At 40.1% G+C, this 20,858-nt stretch overlaps 1 protein-coding gene across 1 annotated transcript in view; it reads left to right on the top strand.

Annotated features, from left to right (window-relative positions):
• Window positions 1–20,858, top strand: part of PITPNM3 (PITPNM family member 3) — a 438,571-nt gene that overhangs the window by 174,370 nt on the left and 243,343 nt on the right. Inside the window, exon 2 of the mRNA XM_075196781.1 lies at window positions 8,819–8,914. Within this exon, the coding sequence (XP_075052882.1) occupies window positions 8,819–8,914 (96 nt within the window). The remainder of the gene's footprint in view (window positions 1–8,818; window positions 8,915–20,858) is intronic.

Raw genomic sequence — 20,858 nt, 5'->3', positions numbered from 1 at the left:
TACCCCCTGTACCTCCCTGATGGCGGCCCTGGAGACCACTGAGTCTGTTAAGGGACTGTGAACACCCCAGGTGGAAATCTGGTTACTTTTTATTCCATTTTATGTTATGAATGTTTACTTGTCACATTGTTTTTAATAAAAGGGTAATATACTAATGGGTAAATGTATAAAGCGGCGATTTCAGTTTTGCTTGGGAAAGTTTAAACTCGCCGATATGTGAAAGTGCGAGTTGATAGTAAATCACCAGTAAAGTGATTTTACCAAAATCTCCATGGTACAAATCGCCGTCCCATCGTTTGGCCACTTTAACAATACAAGTGACTGTATGAAGCTGTGTTTTTGCAAACTCGCCCAAGACTGCTGTGAAAATCGCGAGATTTAACACATTGTTGTGGATAGGTGAGAGTAGCAAACACATCAGCTTTCTGGCTTTCTGGGTGCTGGCCAATGTTAACATAACAGGAGACACAATATACGTTTTACTTATGAGGGTAATCATGATTTCTTGTTTAGAGGGGTACAAATTATTTTTAATTATCTTACAGGGCCAAATTATTTTATGAATAAAATTGTAATTATACAGATACAAGATGCCAGGATACCAGGATACAGAGACACCAGGAAGTCAAATAATCCAGCAACTATACAGGTTACAGGATATAATGATCTGACATACTCTGGTCAGTCCTGCTCATCCACATTCCATCTCTCCAGGTATAAGGAGATGCTCATCAACTATCTGCGATAATCCATAGACAAACGTATGTGTGTATGTGAACTACAGAAATGCGGATATTACTGGAAAAAAAATTGACGTATGTCCAACTCTAATTAAGCCCCTATTTGTTTCATGTTACTAGCAACACACTTTTAGCCTAACAATTGCCTCATTATCATTGAAAGTCTTTTTGCAAAGCCCCTTGAGATATAGAGAATTATTACAGAACAATATTAAGTTGGCAAGATGACATGTGCAGCTACATCAGTGGTTATCTCAGAGAATTGAATGGCTATTGCTGCGTAATGCTTGCCAATAAGCTAATCAAAGGAAATCAGATCATTACCGGGCAATCAGATGCATATATTTCCTGACCAGATTATTAAATGCCCATGTTGCCATAAGTGATCCAGCTATCTGGCCTGAACACTAAATGGCAACAACCTTGCCAAATTGGAAATGTATCCGTGTGCTCGGTAGGATTGGCTCACATGTGGGCAGCTTAAGTCAAGGTAACCTTGATTCTGACATGAGCTACAGTATCAAAGCATGATACACATATATTAAATCAAGTAACTAACAGGGAATGTTTACTCTTGAGTAGAGATGAAACTTCAAAATTGTTCTGAAAAATATTTGCCTCATTCCTTATTTGGCAGTGCAATGTCACATATTTTGCAAGTGTAAATTGGCCGTATGTGCCCCCAATAATACAAATCACACCACACAGCAGAATTAATTTACCATCATTATCCCAGCTCTATTTCTAAATCAGTAGGGCACAACACGCAGCCTGCAGGAAGCATAGGGCCCTCAATGCCAGTTTTTGTGAGCAACGGAGAAGCTGAACAGATTCAGAACAATACAAAGTCATTATATCTATCCTGGCTTTTCCAGGGGTCACCCTGTACCTGTCTCGCATTGTACTGTCTCATACATTACCTGTGGCTATGGGATACCATCCGATAACCGCAGTAAGACCTGGCATTCCTCTGGTAATTCTGGCAGCAAATCAGAATGAATGAGCTTCACTCTGATTCGGTGTCAGCCTGCACCCGTACAACAACAGATCTTAGGCTTATGACAGTGAACAAGGAGGACAAGGGAGCATCGTGGAAGAGGGAGAATGTGCAGTTACATTTGGTGAGAGGAGAGAATTCACTGCTACAAGGTGGAGAGGGGAGAATGTTGCTACTTGGGGAATGGGGAGAAGGTGTTGTTAGAGAGGTTATGGTGAATCTCTTACTACAGAGGTGTGGGGGTAATGCATTAAAGGGGAAGGGGCACATATGTTAGTACAGGGGTGAGAGGAGGGATGTGTAACTATAGATATGGTGGAGGATGTATTGCTATAGAAGTTACAGGAGAAATGTGGGTTATTACAGATGTGATGGAGGCAAAATGTACTACAGGAGAATGGTATGGCTTGATACCTATGTAATGCGGCCACACCAAATACATGGCATGGCCATGCCCTTTCTGGTGGCTCACTGGTTGTGGGTTGGGACAAACTAGTTAAGTTTTATTACGCCCCTTTAAGATCCCAATGCACCGTTCAGACCAAAATAAGGTTGTTCACCTGTGTTCTTGTCTATTCAGCAATTTGCGTTTACAAATTGTGTGGAATGGCCATGTCATAGATTGCAGAAGCAAAGGCAGATTTTGACTACTGTACAGCTGGACCCTCTTACCTGTTCCGCTGAAAAATTAAATCTGCACAAAATTCCACCACAGCTTCTTTTTGTCAGGCCGTAGGCCAAGGATACTGAAGTGGAGCAAACACTAACCGGTATTAGCAATACTGATCTAACAGGCGCGGAGTCTAACGTGCCCCTGGTGTTCACCAGGGACCCCCGCAAGGAGCTTTGGACTTCGCTGCACAGGACACGCAGGTCGCGGTCCTATTAGTCAGTCACCAGTGTAGTGTAGAAGGGTCAGACGGTCCGGGTCACAGCAATCAGGAATATCAGGTACAGAGGGAAATCCAAAGGAATAATCGCCAAACCGAGGTCACAGTACAGTATGGGTCACACAGATGAGTAGAATGGTCACCAAGCCGGGGTCACAACAGGTAATCAGCAAAAGCAGGATACTCAGAAGAAGGGAGAACACGGAAGCCAGGAACACTGGTGGTGAACCTGTTACTCTGGCACCCTAATGGCGCCAGAGACAGGTTTAAATAATGGTCATGATGCACTGATTGGCGGAGAGGAGGAGGCGGTGATTGGAGAAAGCAGCGGCGTCCCGTTGCCTAGCAACGGAACGAAGGGCAGGGCGCATGCGCCCGAAAATACAGAGGAAGCCGGAAGCTGCCACCGGGAGGTCAGACGTCCGTTCCCCGTCTAACAGGAGATCAGCGGGGACGGCGTCTGACACTTTCATCTTTAATCTTTGCAGTTTTCTTATTAACATTATGGGTCATATTCAATTGTCCGCGTTTCTAGCGGCGTTAAAAGTATTACCGGTATTACGGTAATTCTAAGCCGGATTTCAGCTTGCAGCTCAGAAAGCCGGCATTAAAAGTACCGTAATAACGGTAATTACACGCACTATTACCATAATAATGGTAGTAGTGCGCAAGTCGCGTTACTTTTGCAAATAACGCTGACAATTGAATATGCCCCTATGAACAGTGGGAGCAGGGATACTTGGGCAGAGTTGACTGCATCATCACCAATTTTACAAAAATGGACAGAATACTATTAAAAACTAGGTTTATACATCAGGTCCAAGAATTCCCCCCGAGTGGGATGAATAAATGTTACTTTTGTACATTTTTATACTCAATATATTTTCCTACATTTTGATTCTTTAAAAGATATATGGAACCGCTCTGTGTTTTTCTATTTTTAAATTCATAACAGATGTCACTTAGGCAGATTTATTACTAAAATAAAAAATACAGTAAGTGCCAAAATGTTTCTGTTTGCTAGTAAGATTCATTAAGCTTTTTTCCTGCATCAATAATTGTTTGTGTATGGCTGGCAGCTAAAGTCAATTCTCTGTATTGTATGGTGCAGTATTGTGGATGGATGAGTGCTCATGACACACAGCAGTGCTACTTTTAAAGGGAAAGTTTAAATAACACAATATTATGTTTTGTTCATGTGTCTAGATATTTGGAGTTAAATAATGAAGAGCTGTATTGAACTTCCTTCTGTGTTAAAAGAGACCTTTTAAAAATGATCATTGATATGCCCATTTAGACTTTCCCACAGTCTTTGAGTCTTTAAACACTCTCTGAAAACTCATCTTTGTTAGAGCTTAACCTACCCCCCCCCCCCAGTGATACTACCCACACTAATACACCCTCACAACTGCCTCAATCTCCCCTCTGAGCCACACTCACTGCTCTTGTTTCAGCTGTGCCTCTACCACTTAGAATGTAAGCTCCGTAATGAGCAGGATGCTCCGTACCCTTTGTTTTCATGTCTGCATTTATTCTATCTACCCTGTATATTCCTGTTTTATTCATGGCATGTTTTCTGTACTGTGTGGAGCACTGTGGCACATTACAAATCTATAATAAAATAATAATAATAATAATAATGATAAAAATGTGTGAAACTCTACCCTACAAAAAAAACACTCTCAATGTTTGCCTTTTATACATACTTGTCAACTTTGTGTTGTTGGCATCAGGGAGAACCCAAGGAGGGGATGTGGTCGGAGGACGGAAGGAGGCGGGACAGTGCAAATTGCATCTTTTTGGCTACACATGACAAAATCATCATTTTGTAGCGGGGGACAGGGCCAAAATGACACAATTCACTGCAAACTGTATAATTTTGGCTTTCTTTGGGGAGGATAAGGAAGACTTGCCTGCTCTCCCGAGAGATCGGGGGCCCTACCCAGAATTTGTGAGTCTCCTGGACACCTTGGGAGAGTTGGAAAGTATGCATTTATGGGGGAGATTTGCTAAAACTTCTAAAAAAGGAAAAGTGAATACTTACCACAATTTGCTGCCGTTCATACCTAACCCACAGGAGGAATAAAATAAATTGTTTAGTTGAACCTTTTGGGCATAAAAAGAGAACACCTTGACACATCTTGTTGCTGGAAATTAATCACTCTTTTTATCCTCTGACATTAACAATTTTGAAACGATTTCATGTACCATTATAAAGGTATCTGACGAGAAAAATGTATCTATGTCATCCACTGTGCATGCACACTTCTTCAGCTGTAATGGAACTTAATGAATATAGCACAAGTAAATTGCTTGATTTATGTTGAGCAAATTTGATCTTCTTTGTCATTTGCCACTGCAAGATACAGTGACTTCTGAGTGCACTTAATGGAGTACATTGTGTAGAAATATGTATACTCACTCATAAGTCATTACATGAAATGAGAGGGACCACAAGTCTATGAACCATATAAAAGACACAATTATGCTAATTGGAAAAATGAAATGAGTAAGCAAGATGCCTCAAGACCTCCCTGTGGTTTAAATACCAAATTGAAATGTATTTGAAATCACTAGAAAACATTACACATAGTGAATGCCATTTATTGAGATATGTCTGCATTGCCTGGATTTTATTTCTTAAATGAAAACTAAAGTCTTAAAATTATTTGAGGCATATTAAAAATAAAATAAAAACAACAATATTATTATTATTATTATTATTATTATTATTATTAATAATAATAATAATGTTTAATAATAATAATGTTCTGTTTTAATTTTCAATGTCTTAAAAAAGTGTTGGGTAATATGTATTAAAGTAATTTATATCGCTTACCAATAAACATTGTCCAATGCGATTATTGTGGTTCACGCACAAAGATATTTAATTGTGAAATATAGCAGGCTTTACAGCAAGCCATCAAAACGCATAAAATATATTACAATAAAGCAGGATAGTATAAAAACCGAATACATTACATTTTTGCTAGCGCTTCACCTGAGCCCAGGTCCATGTAGTTTTGCAGTCAGGAAGGCAGAGAGCAATGGGCCAGGGAAGCTTGCTTATATGCAGCTTCAGTTTCCAAAAAACACTGATGATGTCACTATGTACACAGATAACACATGGGGGATATTTAATTGACCGCATGTTTTTTTTTAAGACCACGTTAAGTCATTTTAATGCTGATTTTTAACATTTTCGAGCAGGTTAACTTTACCTGTGATTCAATTCCATTTTTAACGCTACTTTTTTTTCATGAAACGGTCCTCTTGCGCTCCAGTAGAAGGTCTATTGAAAGTATAGGGTGTGTGAGAGGCAGACTCGTTAAAAGCTATTCAATTGTTTTTTAATGTGCCGCGTTAAAAACAGGCAAGTATGCTGTTTTATCTCGCACCTCTTTGGGGTGTGATAAAAAAAAAAAAACCTCTGAAAACTATTTGAAATCATGTAATAATGAGAAAAGAAAAGATAGACTATGTTTATCACTAATGCCTAACATGTAAAAGTTGATTTTCTTGTGAAAAAATAATGAAATAAAAAAAATAAAAATCACTAATTAAATATATTTATGTATGTGTTTGGTACAAATATGTTTGCACTAATGTGTTTTGGCATCTTATAGATGATTCTATAGTATAAAACAGTTAAATAAAAAATATGCTAAAGAAAGTACTGTAATGTAGATATTATCAATGTGTAATGCAATCTAATGTATGAAAATGTATGCAAATCCTTTTTTTGTGTTATACATGACCGCGATAAAACTCCCCTTCACTCCCCTAAAAATTCGCAAACACTGTGATTAATGCGCGGGGGCAGCGGTCCCTATTTTTCAATTGAATTGCACGAGTTTTCGTGCTGCGTTAACTAAAAATGGTTGCTATAGCAATTCAAAACTTGCGGGTGATTTATTTTTTTTAACGCTGCAGGGAAATACAAACTTGCGGGCAATTGAATACCCCCCTTAGAGATGTCTTCATTGGTCCAGGGTTAACGATGTTCCAGTTGTCTGCTGGTCATAGGCAACTTCCCCCAACTGTTGTCTACATGTCTTCTCGCTGAATAACCAGTTCAAACTGATCCACCAAACAAAGTACTTTTGAGTATTAATCTCATATTGTTCATAACTTGCGACCGCTAGATGCGAACACTACTTTGTCACAAACCGGGTTAATGCTGTTGAAATAAGCTTTAAAATGAGACTAAACTCTTTACCTTTTAGGGAACCTGAACCTTTAATACCTTTATTAAAGTTGTATCTATGTATAAATAATCTCTAATACATTTTAATAATAAATAAATGTGGATTGGAACCTTAATAAATGTACATTATTTACATAATGAAATCTTTAAATCTGCTGCCACTTGACAGCTTTGTCTGCCCTGTTATTAAAGTCATGTGTGTAGGCTTTAAATTAAATAAAAGCTACTTCATTTGGTAACTGTGTCACTGTCACAAGTCCTTCGTGTAATGTGAGTGTGCTACTCATGTACTGCTAGCATCATAAAAGTTCCTCAGTCACCTCAACGTCGCCCCCTATCCTAGATAATTACTCAAAACCAGTGTATATCGACTGATTTACCCTCCACCAACTCACATGACATTCTCGATCTCACAAGTTCAGGTATCTGGCTAAGTGAGGAAGGCAAAGGGGTCATTTTTTGTAGCACCTTTGTCATTTATAACAATACATGTCTGTCTGACTATGAAGTTTTTTAATTTTCTAAAGGGTTGTCTTGAAAATAAATAAGATAGCAAAGAATAATAACTAAATAATTTGCAGAAAAGCAAAAAAGGAGATTTACAGCAAGATGACAGCTGGATTGGGCACTACGGGGAATTGGCTCTCAACTATTCTATGGCCACTCCCCCATTCTTATTAAATTTAACAGGGAGTTTCATCACCCATCCAATCCAGTGTCGTCCATCGTTACTATGGAACCCGGTATCTCTGATCACAATAACTATACAACCTGTGATGGACTTGTGGCTGTAATAGAGAAGTGTAAAATTAATCCTTGTGACGCATACTCTGTATCCCCCATGTGTGTCTTTCTTGGAATACATAAAAACAACATTAGAAGCAAAATATATACACATTTAATTTTAAATAATAAATCTCAGTCAAATAAGTTATCATGAGCCACTGCAACTAGAAGAAAGCGTGCTACAATGACCCATTGTTAACTTGTCTTTTAAGGGAATATTTTGTATTTCTCCTGCAATCCCCATAGTAAATACGTATATTTCTTTCTGGCTGTCCTTGTCTAAAGAAGATAAAAAAACAAAACAATGTTAGTATCAGAACACAAACAAAACATAATTTCATTTCTTTACTTTCAATCCTTAGCATCAACCAACAACAGAAAATCAAACACAAAACAGAAAACAAAATAAACCTCAGACTGTTTACATTCTTTAGTGGCAACTGTTTCCTATGCAAAATGATTCCCTAGTAACTATTATTTCAAGTTTTTTGTATTGTACTAATTCTATAGCCTTATTGCAACCAGGGTCAATTAGCTAAAACCATCTGTCTCTACACCATGGATATCACTCACCTACTAATAGCACATACATGTGAAACCTTATTTTTTTTTCAAGATTTCTAAAACTAACCCATTACAGGGACGCAACAAATTTATTTTACTAATAATAATTTTACATGTCACACTTCTTTTCCCTGGCTGCACTTTAGTAATTATCCATATAAAGTGAGGAATGTCACTTTTACCAAACTACTCTGCATGGCCCTGATGTGCCAGCAGGCACATTTATACAAAAAAAAAATATTGCTCCCTCATTATGTTAGAATATTAATTGTAGACAGGACTATAATGCTGGAAAATGTATCTAATAAATTGATCATTTTGCACCTCACATGTCAATGTTACTTACAGCAGCACAGAAAATAAGACATTTAAAAGGAATAGAAATGTTGCCCCTGTACTGTGCTAGCTTATTCATTAGCCTATTTGGTCTGTATGTAAAATGCATCCCTGCTTGTAGGGAACCATGCAGTTGTATCAATTTTTCCATCCTGCAGGGTAACAGGGCAGTAAACTAGGTAGAACCTTGTGATGAGCATTTATATACTTATATACTCTATGTTTCTTGTGTTACCATATTGCTATTCCCTTTGTAGCTCCCGATTATGGTAAACATTTTTTGCTTTAATCTTTTTAGGGGGAACACGGCGCTTTAGTGGGGCACAGTGGCACCTGCAGAAAATTGTGAATGACTCGGTGGACAGCTCAGATGATGAATTCTTTGATGCCAGAGGTATGTGCTGGAATTCAAGATAGTTTCTTTGTTAGGAATGCTTAGTGTTAGTGTTTTCAAGTTTTATGTAAAAGATAAGACATATTCAGTCCGTATTTGCATGTAAAAAGTTTTTCACTGTTGATATTGCATATTCTATATTACATTAGACGAGCCATATGGACCATATACAGTAAGATGAGTGAACAATAATGTAATGTGCCTTTTTGGCCTCTTTAGCTTTTTTTCTAATCAATTATTAAATTGGTGCACCCCCAATCTCAAATGTGATATATATAATACACACACATTTATTCATTGGATGGTCTGGTTGCATCTGGTGCGGAGCCAACCCCCTTTTTCTTTTCCTCTTTAGCTAACAAAATCTTAAAACGATATCACAAAGCTTCAGTGACTGCCCCAGAGGACCTATCTGCATCTAAAACCTGATTTCACAAGAGGGTACAAATAATATGTCTGAAAGCAAGATAAATGGCTTTATGATTATGTAAAGTATCGCATGGCTTGGTCTGAAGTCCTTGCATACAAGTTTTTTAAGGTGTGTTTAACTAGGGTCTTGGTAGCCTTTTATATTTACCCTCGATCGTTTGCCAATCTGGGATATCTGGATGTCTGTGTCTGATGTTTTGTTAGTGATGGTAGGGGCAGCATGTGACAGATGCAGAGTCATAATAAATAAAAAAAGAGGAATGGGACAAGAAGGATGTATATGACTGAGAATTAAATCGTTGATGGAGCAGTGTCCCCAATTGTGTGTGGTGAAATAATCTTGTATATGAGATGAAGCTCATATATCCACCTTATATTAAGTAGGACAATAATTTTTGTGTGGTATGAGTCGGTCTCTGTCTTTATACTGCTTAATGATCATTGGATCCTAGGTTCTTACCCACATTTACATAAGATATTCTGTCACCATTTGTAAGAATTAAGACTAATATTGCATCTTTGCGAGTGGGCTCCCTCACCATTTGTTTGAGGGATGCTCTCTGCAAGGTCAAAATGTCCCTACTGCTAGTGGAACTTGCAAAACACCCCTCTCAGTTCACATCAGTTAGATTAAAGTCTCCCATGATTATTACCTCTCCTTTGGTCTATAGATCACCCCACTACAAAGAATAGCCTTGTCCCCCGTTTCTATGGTCACCCAAAGGGCCTCAGTTTTTTCTTCAATACTTTGTATTAAAGTAGTATTTATGCTTTATTTCACATACATTGTTACCCCTTCTTCAATTCTTCCCACTCTGTCCTTCCTAAACAAAATATATCCCAGTATAGCTATGTCCCAGTAATGATTTTCATTGCACCATGGCTCCATAATAGCCACAATATCCAGATCATCCCTTGTCATTAAAACAATTAGTTCTGGGATTTTATTTCCTAAGCTCCTAGCATTTGCACACACTAACTCAAAGAGGTTTTTTTCTGCATCTTGTATTCCTATCTTCTATTTTTATCTCTCTCTCTATGTTCGTTTTGTTATGATCTGCATTGTCTTCTGTTGCTGTGGATATGTTTCCTGTTCTATTAGCCAGCAGAACCAATACCTCTTGGTTGGGGAGCAGATTGTTTTATTCCTGTTTAGTTCACTGCCCTCCTCTGCTAGTTTAAAGAGTTCCTAGTGAAGCTTACAAACTGCTCACTAATTATTCTGGTGCCCCTTGAAGATGGGTGCAGGCCGTCACTTTTATTATAGGTCCCTATCTTGCCAGATGGCATGACTATGGTCTATTAATCCAAATCTCTCCTCATAACACTACTTCTTTAGCCACACACTGAATCATAGCCTTGGGCATCAAATGATATATTGCTGTATGCAGTCTAGTGTAAAATTCATTTCTCTGATATCGATGTTCATAGGCGGGAACTTTCTCCATTCCAGCATCTAATTCTACCTTTATCTCGTGTTTTCCAAGCATAAGTGTTTGATTTTCATCCCCTCCTTCTTTGAATGTTCTCAGGTGTTAGACTAGCCCATACATTTCAACTACAAAGAACTTTTACTCTTCTAATGTTTCTGTCAAAATATTTCTCTTGCAACACAGAAATAGCATCACTAAGAAATAACTGCAGCTCACGTAAAAGCATATACACACTTATTATAATTACTCTCTGAACTGAATTTGTAATATATATATATATATATATATATATATATATATATATATATATATATATATATATATATATATATATATATATACATACAAACACATAGATGCACACATTAGAGATATGTGCTGACCCTCGTATTTCGGTCTTGAAACCGGTGTCGGTTCTAATCCGCGAAATCATGCAAGGTTTTGGATCTGGGTTTAATTCAAAATTGTGAAAATAAGTAAAGTAATGTAATTTTAGATGTTTTTGCTCCTATATTACAATTTATAGCATTAACCTTCATTTCCAGTCTTTTTTCTAATGAACCCTTCACAACAATCCCAATTTTCACTAATGTTGGCCAAATTCTGTCTTAACGAAGGATTTTGTAACTTTGCCATCATTGCATTTGCTTTCTCTGATTCAATTCCAAAAACAAGAAACTGCATAGTGTTTATATCTGCCTTTCATTGCACATAAACCCCCTTTGCATGTTTAGACTCACTATTACTGTAATTGAATAAATAAATAACCACAGGGACACCAATGTAAATTTGGCAAAAGGTCACAGTTTTTTTTAAACAAAAATGGCGGCGGAGAGAGCAATGCGAGTCAGCTAACAACTAATAGCAAAACCCAACTGTGGAAAGTCAGTTTACAATTACACCACTGGTCCCAGGACATAATCCTTTACGATGTTACAGCTTCCTAGTAACTGTCATAAGCTTTTAGAACTAGCAGGAGAGATCTTCAAATATAGCAGCCGCCTTTACTGTACAGTTGGACTCTCTCTCGGGTGGCCCCAGGACTTAACTCAACGTAGCAAAAGCTTATGAGCAGGAACCCATAGCATGGTATTAGAATGGGGCCAAGAGCACGCCCCCCCCCCCCCCCAGTGTCCACTCAGGAGGCAGCAATAACTTAATTATAGCCGTGTGCTCCGACTGACTGTCACTAACATGGATGCAGCGGCAGTGTGAGGTGTCCCGGTTGCCCTGGCATCAGAGTGACCCCTTATTGGGGACCACCTCTGCTGCAAGTCTCGGGCAGTAACCTTTACCCCCAGGGTTGACGAAGCTTACCCCGGGGCAATAGTTTTTCAGCCCTCCCTCCCACATAAATATTTATGAATTCCCTGGTTTGATTCAGAAGGGCAACATTACAGCACAGGTGTACCTCACTCCAAGTACAAAGCCATCTTGAATTTCACCATTTAACATTGTGTCCTCATATCATCGTTTCAATGTCTACTAATGCTGCTGCCTGTAGTTGTTCACTGTTAGGTTAAAGTAGATTTTGGTAAATCTGCCTCCGTTGCATTTGCTTTATCCGACTTAATTAAAAAAATATTTAACCATTCTCTAACTCCCTCACATAGCATACAACATCATCAATTATATCTCCATCTATTCTATTAATGTACTCTTTGCCAGGTCCAAAATCTATTCTGATAATTTCTCAGAATGTTAACTTTCAATTGCATTGTCAAAACATGTGTTGGGCAACCAAATCTGCATCAATGTAAGTATTATACATACTTACATGTGTGGGAAGGGCAACTGTGGGCCTATCTGAGCTGTCCCTTTTACATATTTCTTATACGTCACCAATAAAACATATACTTAAGTCTCAGGTAGTCCCATATATATATATATATATATATATATATATATATATATATATATATATATATATATATATATATATATATAAATATATATATATATATATACAGGGTGATTCAAAAGTCACAGGACACCCTTTTATTTCAAAAACTCTACAGGAATTGGGCCGATTGGCCGATTTCAAGATGGCGCCCATGTTTGGTACACACCGTAAAAAATAGACCATGTCACCCATACCTTACTGGAGTATTCAGGTTTCCCAATTTCCTGTAGAATTTCCCTGCATATATATATATATATATATATATATATATATATATATATATATATATATATATATATATATATATATATATGGAGAGTTAGAGAATCATACCTCTCCCCAGCATAAATACATGTATGTATATTATTATTATTATTAATTTTTATTTATAGGGCGCCACAAAGTATTCGTAGCGCCGTACAAGGACAAACAATGGCACAGTACAAGGTGAAACAGCACAGTACAAGTAACAGTAAGCACTATAACTCTGGGGGCTCAGTCACAGCAAGAAAGAGAGGGAGGGGAAAAGTGAGTACAGGCAGGTAACTATGGCCCAAGAGGGTGGGCACGGATGACAGGTAAAGAGTCACTGAGGGGAGCGGAGAGAAGCGAGAGGAGACAGAGGGCAGAGGGTTAGAGATCTGCGCTGAGCCTGCGCGGCAGCACCGACAAAGGCATGCCCAACATTGTGTTGTGGGTGTGGCCACATGGGGCAATGATACATACATTAAAATAAAACATTACATTTATCACGCCATTCCCCTGAGGCACATTATGACACCCCAGCCCACTGTACTTATCTATGCTTCTGGTGCTGCTGACATCCATCAGGGTGGGAACTTCCTGTAGAGTGAGCAGGGAAGCTCATAGTCTCACAAGATTACCAAATCTTGTGAGACCTAGAGCTCCTCGGCTTGCTCTGCAGGCCGTGTCCTATCCATAGACTTGGAGCAGCTATCCGCTCCCTCCTGCTAACCAGAGCTGGATTAACACTTTTCATAATTTTAGACAAATGTTAGACAAATACACAGGCAATACTGTGTGCAATACTGTTAGTTGCACACAGCTCTGCCTTCACAAGCAGTACAGTGTGAAGCGGGACATACCTCCCAACTCTCCTTGTAGTCGGATCAAATCTCACTAAACGAGACAGTCACCAAAATTCGGGACTTCCCCACCAGATCCAGGACAGTTGGCAGACGGTCCTGCTCTCTCCTACCTGTCTTGTTACTTTCACCACCTATGGCTCCTGGTGTCTTTAGTTCAGTTGCTGCTTGTCTGGATACTGGAATGTTGGAGGCCCTATTTGGAAATAAAATGGGTACATGTAATTTAGAAAACTCCAACCAGCCCTGGTGTTTAATCAATACAACCCATGTTTTATAATTAGGCCTCCATCCAGTCCCAACATTAAAATACTAGTATTTACATTTAATAAAAATAGCTGCTGCTGCTGATAAATAAATCTATTTCCCTCCCTCCAAACAATCCCAGCCATAAATTAAATAGGTATATTTATTAAACGTAAATGCTATTTCATTTATGGCTGGGATTGTTTGGAGGGAGGGAAATAGCATTTACGTTTAATAAATAAACCTATTTCCCGCAACCATCACTGTCATTAAATTCATATTTTTTTCCCAAACAGCCCCACTTTAATTTAATGCTGGGGTGGTTTGGGGACTATTAATTTAATGGTCTAATCACCCTATCTTAAATTGCTAGCCCCTAATATAAAATTAACCCTTATCACCCCACAAATAAAATAGCACAAATTAAATAATTAGCCCCCACCTAAACTCCACCATTAAATTAAAAGCCTACCTCCCACATTATATTAACATTCTCCTCCTTCCCTCATGCCTGAGTACATGCCCCCAATTGATATTATGCCACACAGTAGTGCCCCAAAATCATATTTTACCACACAGTAGTGCCCCAAAATCATATTTTACCACACAGTAGTGCCCCAAAATCATATTTTACCACAAAGTAGTGCCCCAAAATCATATTTTACCACACAGTAGTGCCCCAAGTTGATATTATGCCACAAAAGTGCCCCAGTTGATATTATGCCACAAAAGTGCCCCCTGTTGATATTATGCCCCAGCAGTGCCCACAGTTGATATTATGCCCCAGCAGTGCCCACAGTTGATATTATGCCACAAAAGTGCCCCAGTTGATATTATGCCACAAAAGTGCCCCCAGTTGATATTATGCCCCAATAGTGCCCCCAGTTGATATTATGCCCCAGTAGTGCCCCCAGTTGATATTATGCCCCAACAGTGCCCCCAGTTGATATTATGCCCCAACAGTGCCCCCAGTTGATATCATGCCCCAACAGTGCCGTCAGTTGATATTATGCCCCAATAGTGCCCCCAGTTGATATTATGCTACTAAGTAGTGGCCAATATTATTTCTCCCCCCCCCCCCCGTTTCCTGTGTGACAATCTTTCTCTTCTCCCCCGTTTTCTGTCTGTCTGGCACCTTTTCTCTCCCCCCCCACCCCCCCATTTTCTGTACTTACCTTCTCAGCTTCTCGCCAGTCTGCTTCTCTCCGCTCTTCGTCTGCTGCCTTCCAGGACCTGTACTGGTCGCATCGCGCGGCACGTGTAGCCAGGAAGTGTCAGTGCACACACCGTGACAGATCAGACCGGCCCATCTGACCATCGACCCTTCTGGCATTTGCCAGAAGTGCCAGATGGCCATTCCGGCCCTGGCCTAAACTTTGAATTTTTGTAGTATGGGCACCTTCATCTCTCAATATCCTCATATATTCATATAGCGACAGCAAATTAGGTGGCTCTTTACAATTGGATATCTACTTGTCTAAATATCTAATGATTCCTCTGTCCATCTGACATCAGATTGTTACTGCCTCTTCACTGTCCGTAATGCCTGCTGTATAAAGTTTCAAATTTAGTGTGTGCATAGCATTTCAACATTTTTATCTTGTGCATGTTTCCCAAATTTTTTGTTGTTGTTTAATTTATCCAATGGGCTTACTCCAGTTGGTGGCATGGCAGATGACATTTTTTTTGCATCCACTGTAATGTTCTAAATGTGGTCACTGAATGTCAAAAATGGCCAGAAAAAACCCTCACACTCAAACTTCTTTCATATTCTTTGTTGGTACTATGAATGCACAGTACTTTTACTCTATGCAAAGAGTGCTTGACACACCGGTTCAGGTAAATCAGAGCATAGTGGAGCAGATACAGCCTGAGCAGGTTACTTGTCTGCAGTAGGTTTGCCGTTGACTCCACTCAAAAGGACAAGTAAACCCAGCTTCTGTTTGGGCGTTGGCTTTACTGTCACTTTCTCATCACTGACCTCTTTCAGTAAAAGGGCATTTTTGCCCACAGAATCTGCCGCTTACTGTATGTTTCTTTGTTTTTTTGTGCACCATTCTCAGTAAACACTAGAGATTGGTTTATGTGAAATCCCAGGAGATCTGCAGTGGCTGTGGTACGCAAACTACCCTGTCTGACACCAACAATCAATCCATGGTCAAAGTCACTTAGATCAAATTTAATTTCCTCCCCATTTTGGTGTTTGGCCTGAACAACAACTGAACCTCCTGAGCAAGTCTGCATGCTTTCATACATTTCTAAAGTTTGTATATATATATATAGTTATACACAGTGTCGGACTGGGGCATGAAGGGCCCACCGGGGGACTGCAACACTAGGGGCCCACCAGAGGGGGTGTGGTCAGCCATCATAGAGGTGGGACCAGACACTAGAGGGGGAGTGGTCAGTCCACAAAGGACAGCTAGCACCTTAGTGTAGTATATAAAGAATGCAGTGTGTGTATAAAGAATACACAGTCTTGACCTGCCACTTAGATTGGGCAGAACAGTCACCAAAAATCAGGCTTGGCTAACCTGTGGCACTCCAGGTGTTGTGAAACTACAAGCCCCAGCATGCTTTGCGAATATATAGCAGCTTATTGCTGGAAGGGTATGCTGGGGCTTGTAGTTTAACAACACCTGGAGTACCACAGGTTAGCCAAGCCTGCGCTAGATTCAGAACATTTGACAAACTGTCCTACCTATTGTTGTCACTTTTATCACCTGTGGCTGCTGGTTTCTTTAGTTGTGGCTTGTCTGGATCCTGGAATGTTGAGGGCCCTATTTGAAAAAAATAATGGGTACATTTAGAAACGACAACCTTCCCTGCCATTAAATCAACAGCACCCACATTTAATAATTAGGCCTCTCTCCAGCCTCAACATTAAAGTAATAGTGCTCACATTTGATAAATAGATCTATTTCCCTCCAACCGACCCCAACATCAAATTAATAGTATTCCCATTTAATAAATAAACCTGTTACCCTCCCTCCAAACAGCCCCAGCAATAAATTAATAGCATTTACGTTCAATACATCCATTTCCCCACGACCATTCCCAGCATTAAATAATTAATATTCACATTTAATAGATAGCCCTCATCCCTACACTCAGCCCCACATTCAATTATAGACCCAAACCACCCCAGCATTAAATTAAAGGTCCCATCACCCCCCTCCCTATAGTGTTCTCTGTACAGCCCCCCTCCCTATAGTTTAACATAGGCAGTCCCCAATAATTATAGTTTAGCATAGGCAGCCCCCCCCTCACTATAGTTTAGTATACATAGGCAGCCCCCCTATGCCACATAGTAGTGCCCCCAAAACAATATTATGTCACACAGTAGTGCCCCCAAACAATGCTACTCCACACAATAGTGCCCCCAATGTTATGCCACACAGTGGTGCCCCAATGTTACTCCACTCAGTAGTGCCCCCAATGTTATGCCACACAGTAGTACCCGAAATTTACATATACCACGCAATAGTGTCCCCAATTCATATTATGCCCACAATAGTGTCCCCAATTCAGATTATACCCGCAATAGTACCCCCCAATTCCCATATGCAATAGAATAGAGCGCTCAATTCACACACACACACACATATATATATATATATATATATATATATATATATATATATATATATTCTCTGCAGTCCTTCTCTGCTCTCCCAGTAACTAGAGCACAAATGGAGGATGATATATATATATATATATATATGTATATATATACACACACACATTATATATATGTATAAATGTGCACATCTAATATATAAATGCTTAGTGGCGTCTGTGTGTGTGTGGAAAATAAAAACCAAGTTGCAGCACCACCTGCTGGGCAGAGTTATACACTGACCTACTAAATTCTTAGTGTGTGTGGGAAAAAAAATTCAAAAAGGGCTGAAATTTGGTAGGGCTCAAACTCATTTTCGTGAGGTAATTTTACCTCATGAACACACATGTGTAGAGGCGTGCGTTAGTGTGTGTGTGTGTGTGTGTGTGTGGAAAAAACTATTTTCTCAGAAAGGGCTCATCCAATTGACCTGAAATTTGGTATACTGACATTATTTGACAGAAAAATTAGAATAGTCAAGTCAGTTAACTTCCATCATCCCCCCTTCCCCCTGTGGGAGGGGTAGTAAAGGCTAAATTTATGAGTTGAGGGGTCAAACTCATTTTCGTGAGGTAATTTTACCTCATGAACACACATTAAAAAGGGCGCTTGCGTCGGGAAGTAACGATCTTTCCCTGAGGAGGCCTGGGCTAGGCCCAAATGCATGACAAGAACCTTTTTAAGACCTTAAGTATCTTGATTTGACTAGAATGCATGAGTATCATGCACGGGTTAACTTGTGTGTGTGTATATATATATATGAGGATTCTGTCTCATGCTGCAAGTCCTGTAATTTGGATGAAATTAAAAGATATCTCCAGTAGTATTGAATAAAATAAAAAAAAATCTACATGCCCCAATATATGCATGGCAACATGAAAGTTTACCAGGCCATTTTGGAGTGGAATGTTGAACCCAGTGTCAGAAAGCTGGGTCTCCCTTGAAGGTCATGGGTCTTCCAGCAGGATAATGACCACACTGTGATAAGACCACACTATGGACTGCTCTGAAGTAACCAGCAATGAGTCCAAATCTATATACCAGAGAACACCTGTGGAGATATCTGAAACAGCATTTGGGAGAAGGCACTCTTCAAACCTGGGAGAAGTGGAGTGTCACTCACCGGACTGTGAGTGTTACTTCTCGTGTGTTTAGGAACCGTGGCCGTCCACCATCCTGAGGGTCTGCGCATGTGCAGCCCTTTCAACCCTTCAGTTCATGTTCCTTTTAGTTAATTGGCTGATCAGGCAACACTCCCTATTTAAAGCACCTGTGGTCAATACCTCGTTGCCTGATCTTGGAGTCTCATTCCCCATGAGCCTCTGAAGGTGTTCCTGTGTTTCCTCGTGTATTCAGCTCCTGCTGATTCCTGTTGTTCGTTTGTGGTTTCCAGACCACTTCAACTCTCCTGTGTTTCATCGTGACTGCACCAGCTGATTCCTATCCGCTGCCTCCGTGCTTCTACAGTTTCCAAACCACTTCAACTCTCCTGTGTTTCATCGTGACTGCACCAGCTGATTCCTATCCGCTGCCTCCGTGCTTCTACAGTTTCAAAACCACTTCAACTCTCCTGTGTTTCATTGTGACTGCACCAGCTGATTCCTATCCGCTGCCTCCGTGTTTCTACAGTTTCCAAACCACTTCAACTCTCCTGTGTTTCATCGTGACTGCACCAGCTGATTCCTATCCGCTGCCTCCGTGCTTCTACAGTATCCTGCTCACCTCAACTCTCCCGTGTTTCATCGTGACTGCACCAGCTGATTCCTATCCGCTGCCTCCGTGTCTCTGCAGTCTCCTGCTCATCGCAATCCTCCAGTACTCATCGTGTCTGCAGCCAGCCGATCCGCTGTCTCCGTGCTTCTACAGTGTTCCTGCTTGTGTCAACTCGCCTGTCTGCATCGGATCAACGCTCCGCTGCTTTCATCTCAGCTAGACCGCCTCAACTCTCCCGTGTTCTCCAGGTGTCCAGTTCTATATACTACTGCTTCCTGAGTATTGTTTTCATCCTTGCTGGTCTACCTACCGTGCGCTGCACCTACTTGGTTACCGCTTCCACCCTCCTGGGACTTCGTATCCTGCCGGCCTCCAGCCGTTCAGGTATCCCTGCACTTCTTTCTGACAGCCTGCTCTCCTGAACCACGGTATGCATACTTCTCATTGACTGTGCTGGTGTATTGCATATCTAGCTGGACTGAGTTGTTCTCCTCTGGAGTTCCTATCCACTGAGACTATTGCCATCATTTGACTGTGTTACCTTTTAGCCTGGATAGTTCTTGTGACTTTGTATATTTGTGCAGTGCTGCTCAGTTATTACTATTTTGTGCATATCATCGTGGGATCAAGTTCAGTGTGCCCGGGTATACTCTGCATTGCATTTATCTCCCCGTGCTCCTCCTCACATATATATTTCAGTGGTACAACTTGCTAGAGGCAGACCACTGTTCCCTGTTTCCTGAGTCACCATTTTCCAGTATCCTTTCACATAGCAGTGGTACAACTTGCTAACGCAGACCACTGACTACCCGGATACCTTCACCTGGATTCCATTCCCTCACCTAGACAGCGGTACCACTTGCTATACACAGACCGCTGACTCTCATCACCTCCTCGTTACTTCTGGACATTCCTCCTCACTATAGCAGTGGTACAACTTGCTATCCGCAGACCACTGACTACCCTCACGTTTTCCTTGTCCATCCAGTTCCTCGTGTACAGTCATCTATATATTACCAGTGCTGCTAGTCATAGACTTTCCACGAGCATTCTCTTATCATCTGCTGTCTCCTGTTCCGTGATCACCCCGCTACCAGAGTATCATATTACCACCTATACTGCTCTGGTAAGTCCATCATCTGGTGATACCTGGGTAAAGACTCCTAGTGCCCGTGACATGGAGTAGTTTGCAAAATAATGTGGACAAAACTGAAAGTAGAGAGGTACAGGAAGCTTATCCATGGCTATAGGAAGCAGTTGAGTGCAGGTATTTTGACCAAAGGCTGTGCTACCAAATATTCTAGGGTGTTAATATCTTTTTCAATGCCAATTATTTTCATTTAAAAGGATATACAGGTTTAAATTCAGAATAAAAACAAAGGTAATATATATTAACAGCAAAAGAATTGTGGAGACCAAGTACTGTAAAAGGATTACTAGAGTATGGGATTTTAATCTTCTTAATAGTCTGGCAAATGTATGGATGACCAATTAA

This window comes from Mixophyes fleayi, chromosome 2, assembly GCF_038048845.1.
Source record: "Mixophyes fleayi isolate aMixFle1 chromosome 2, aMixFle1.hap1, whole genome shotgun sequence".
In the NCBI taxonomy this organism is placed as follows: Eukaryota; Metazoa; Chordata; class Amphibia; order Anura; family Limnodynastidae; genus Mixophyes; species Mixophyes fleayi.
The sequence above is the reverse complement of the archived record's forward strand: the minus strand, read 5'-3'. Positions and strand labels throughout refer to the sequence as shown.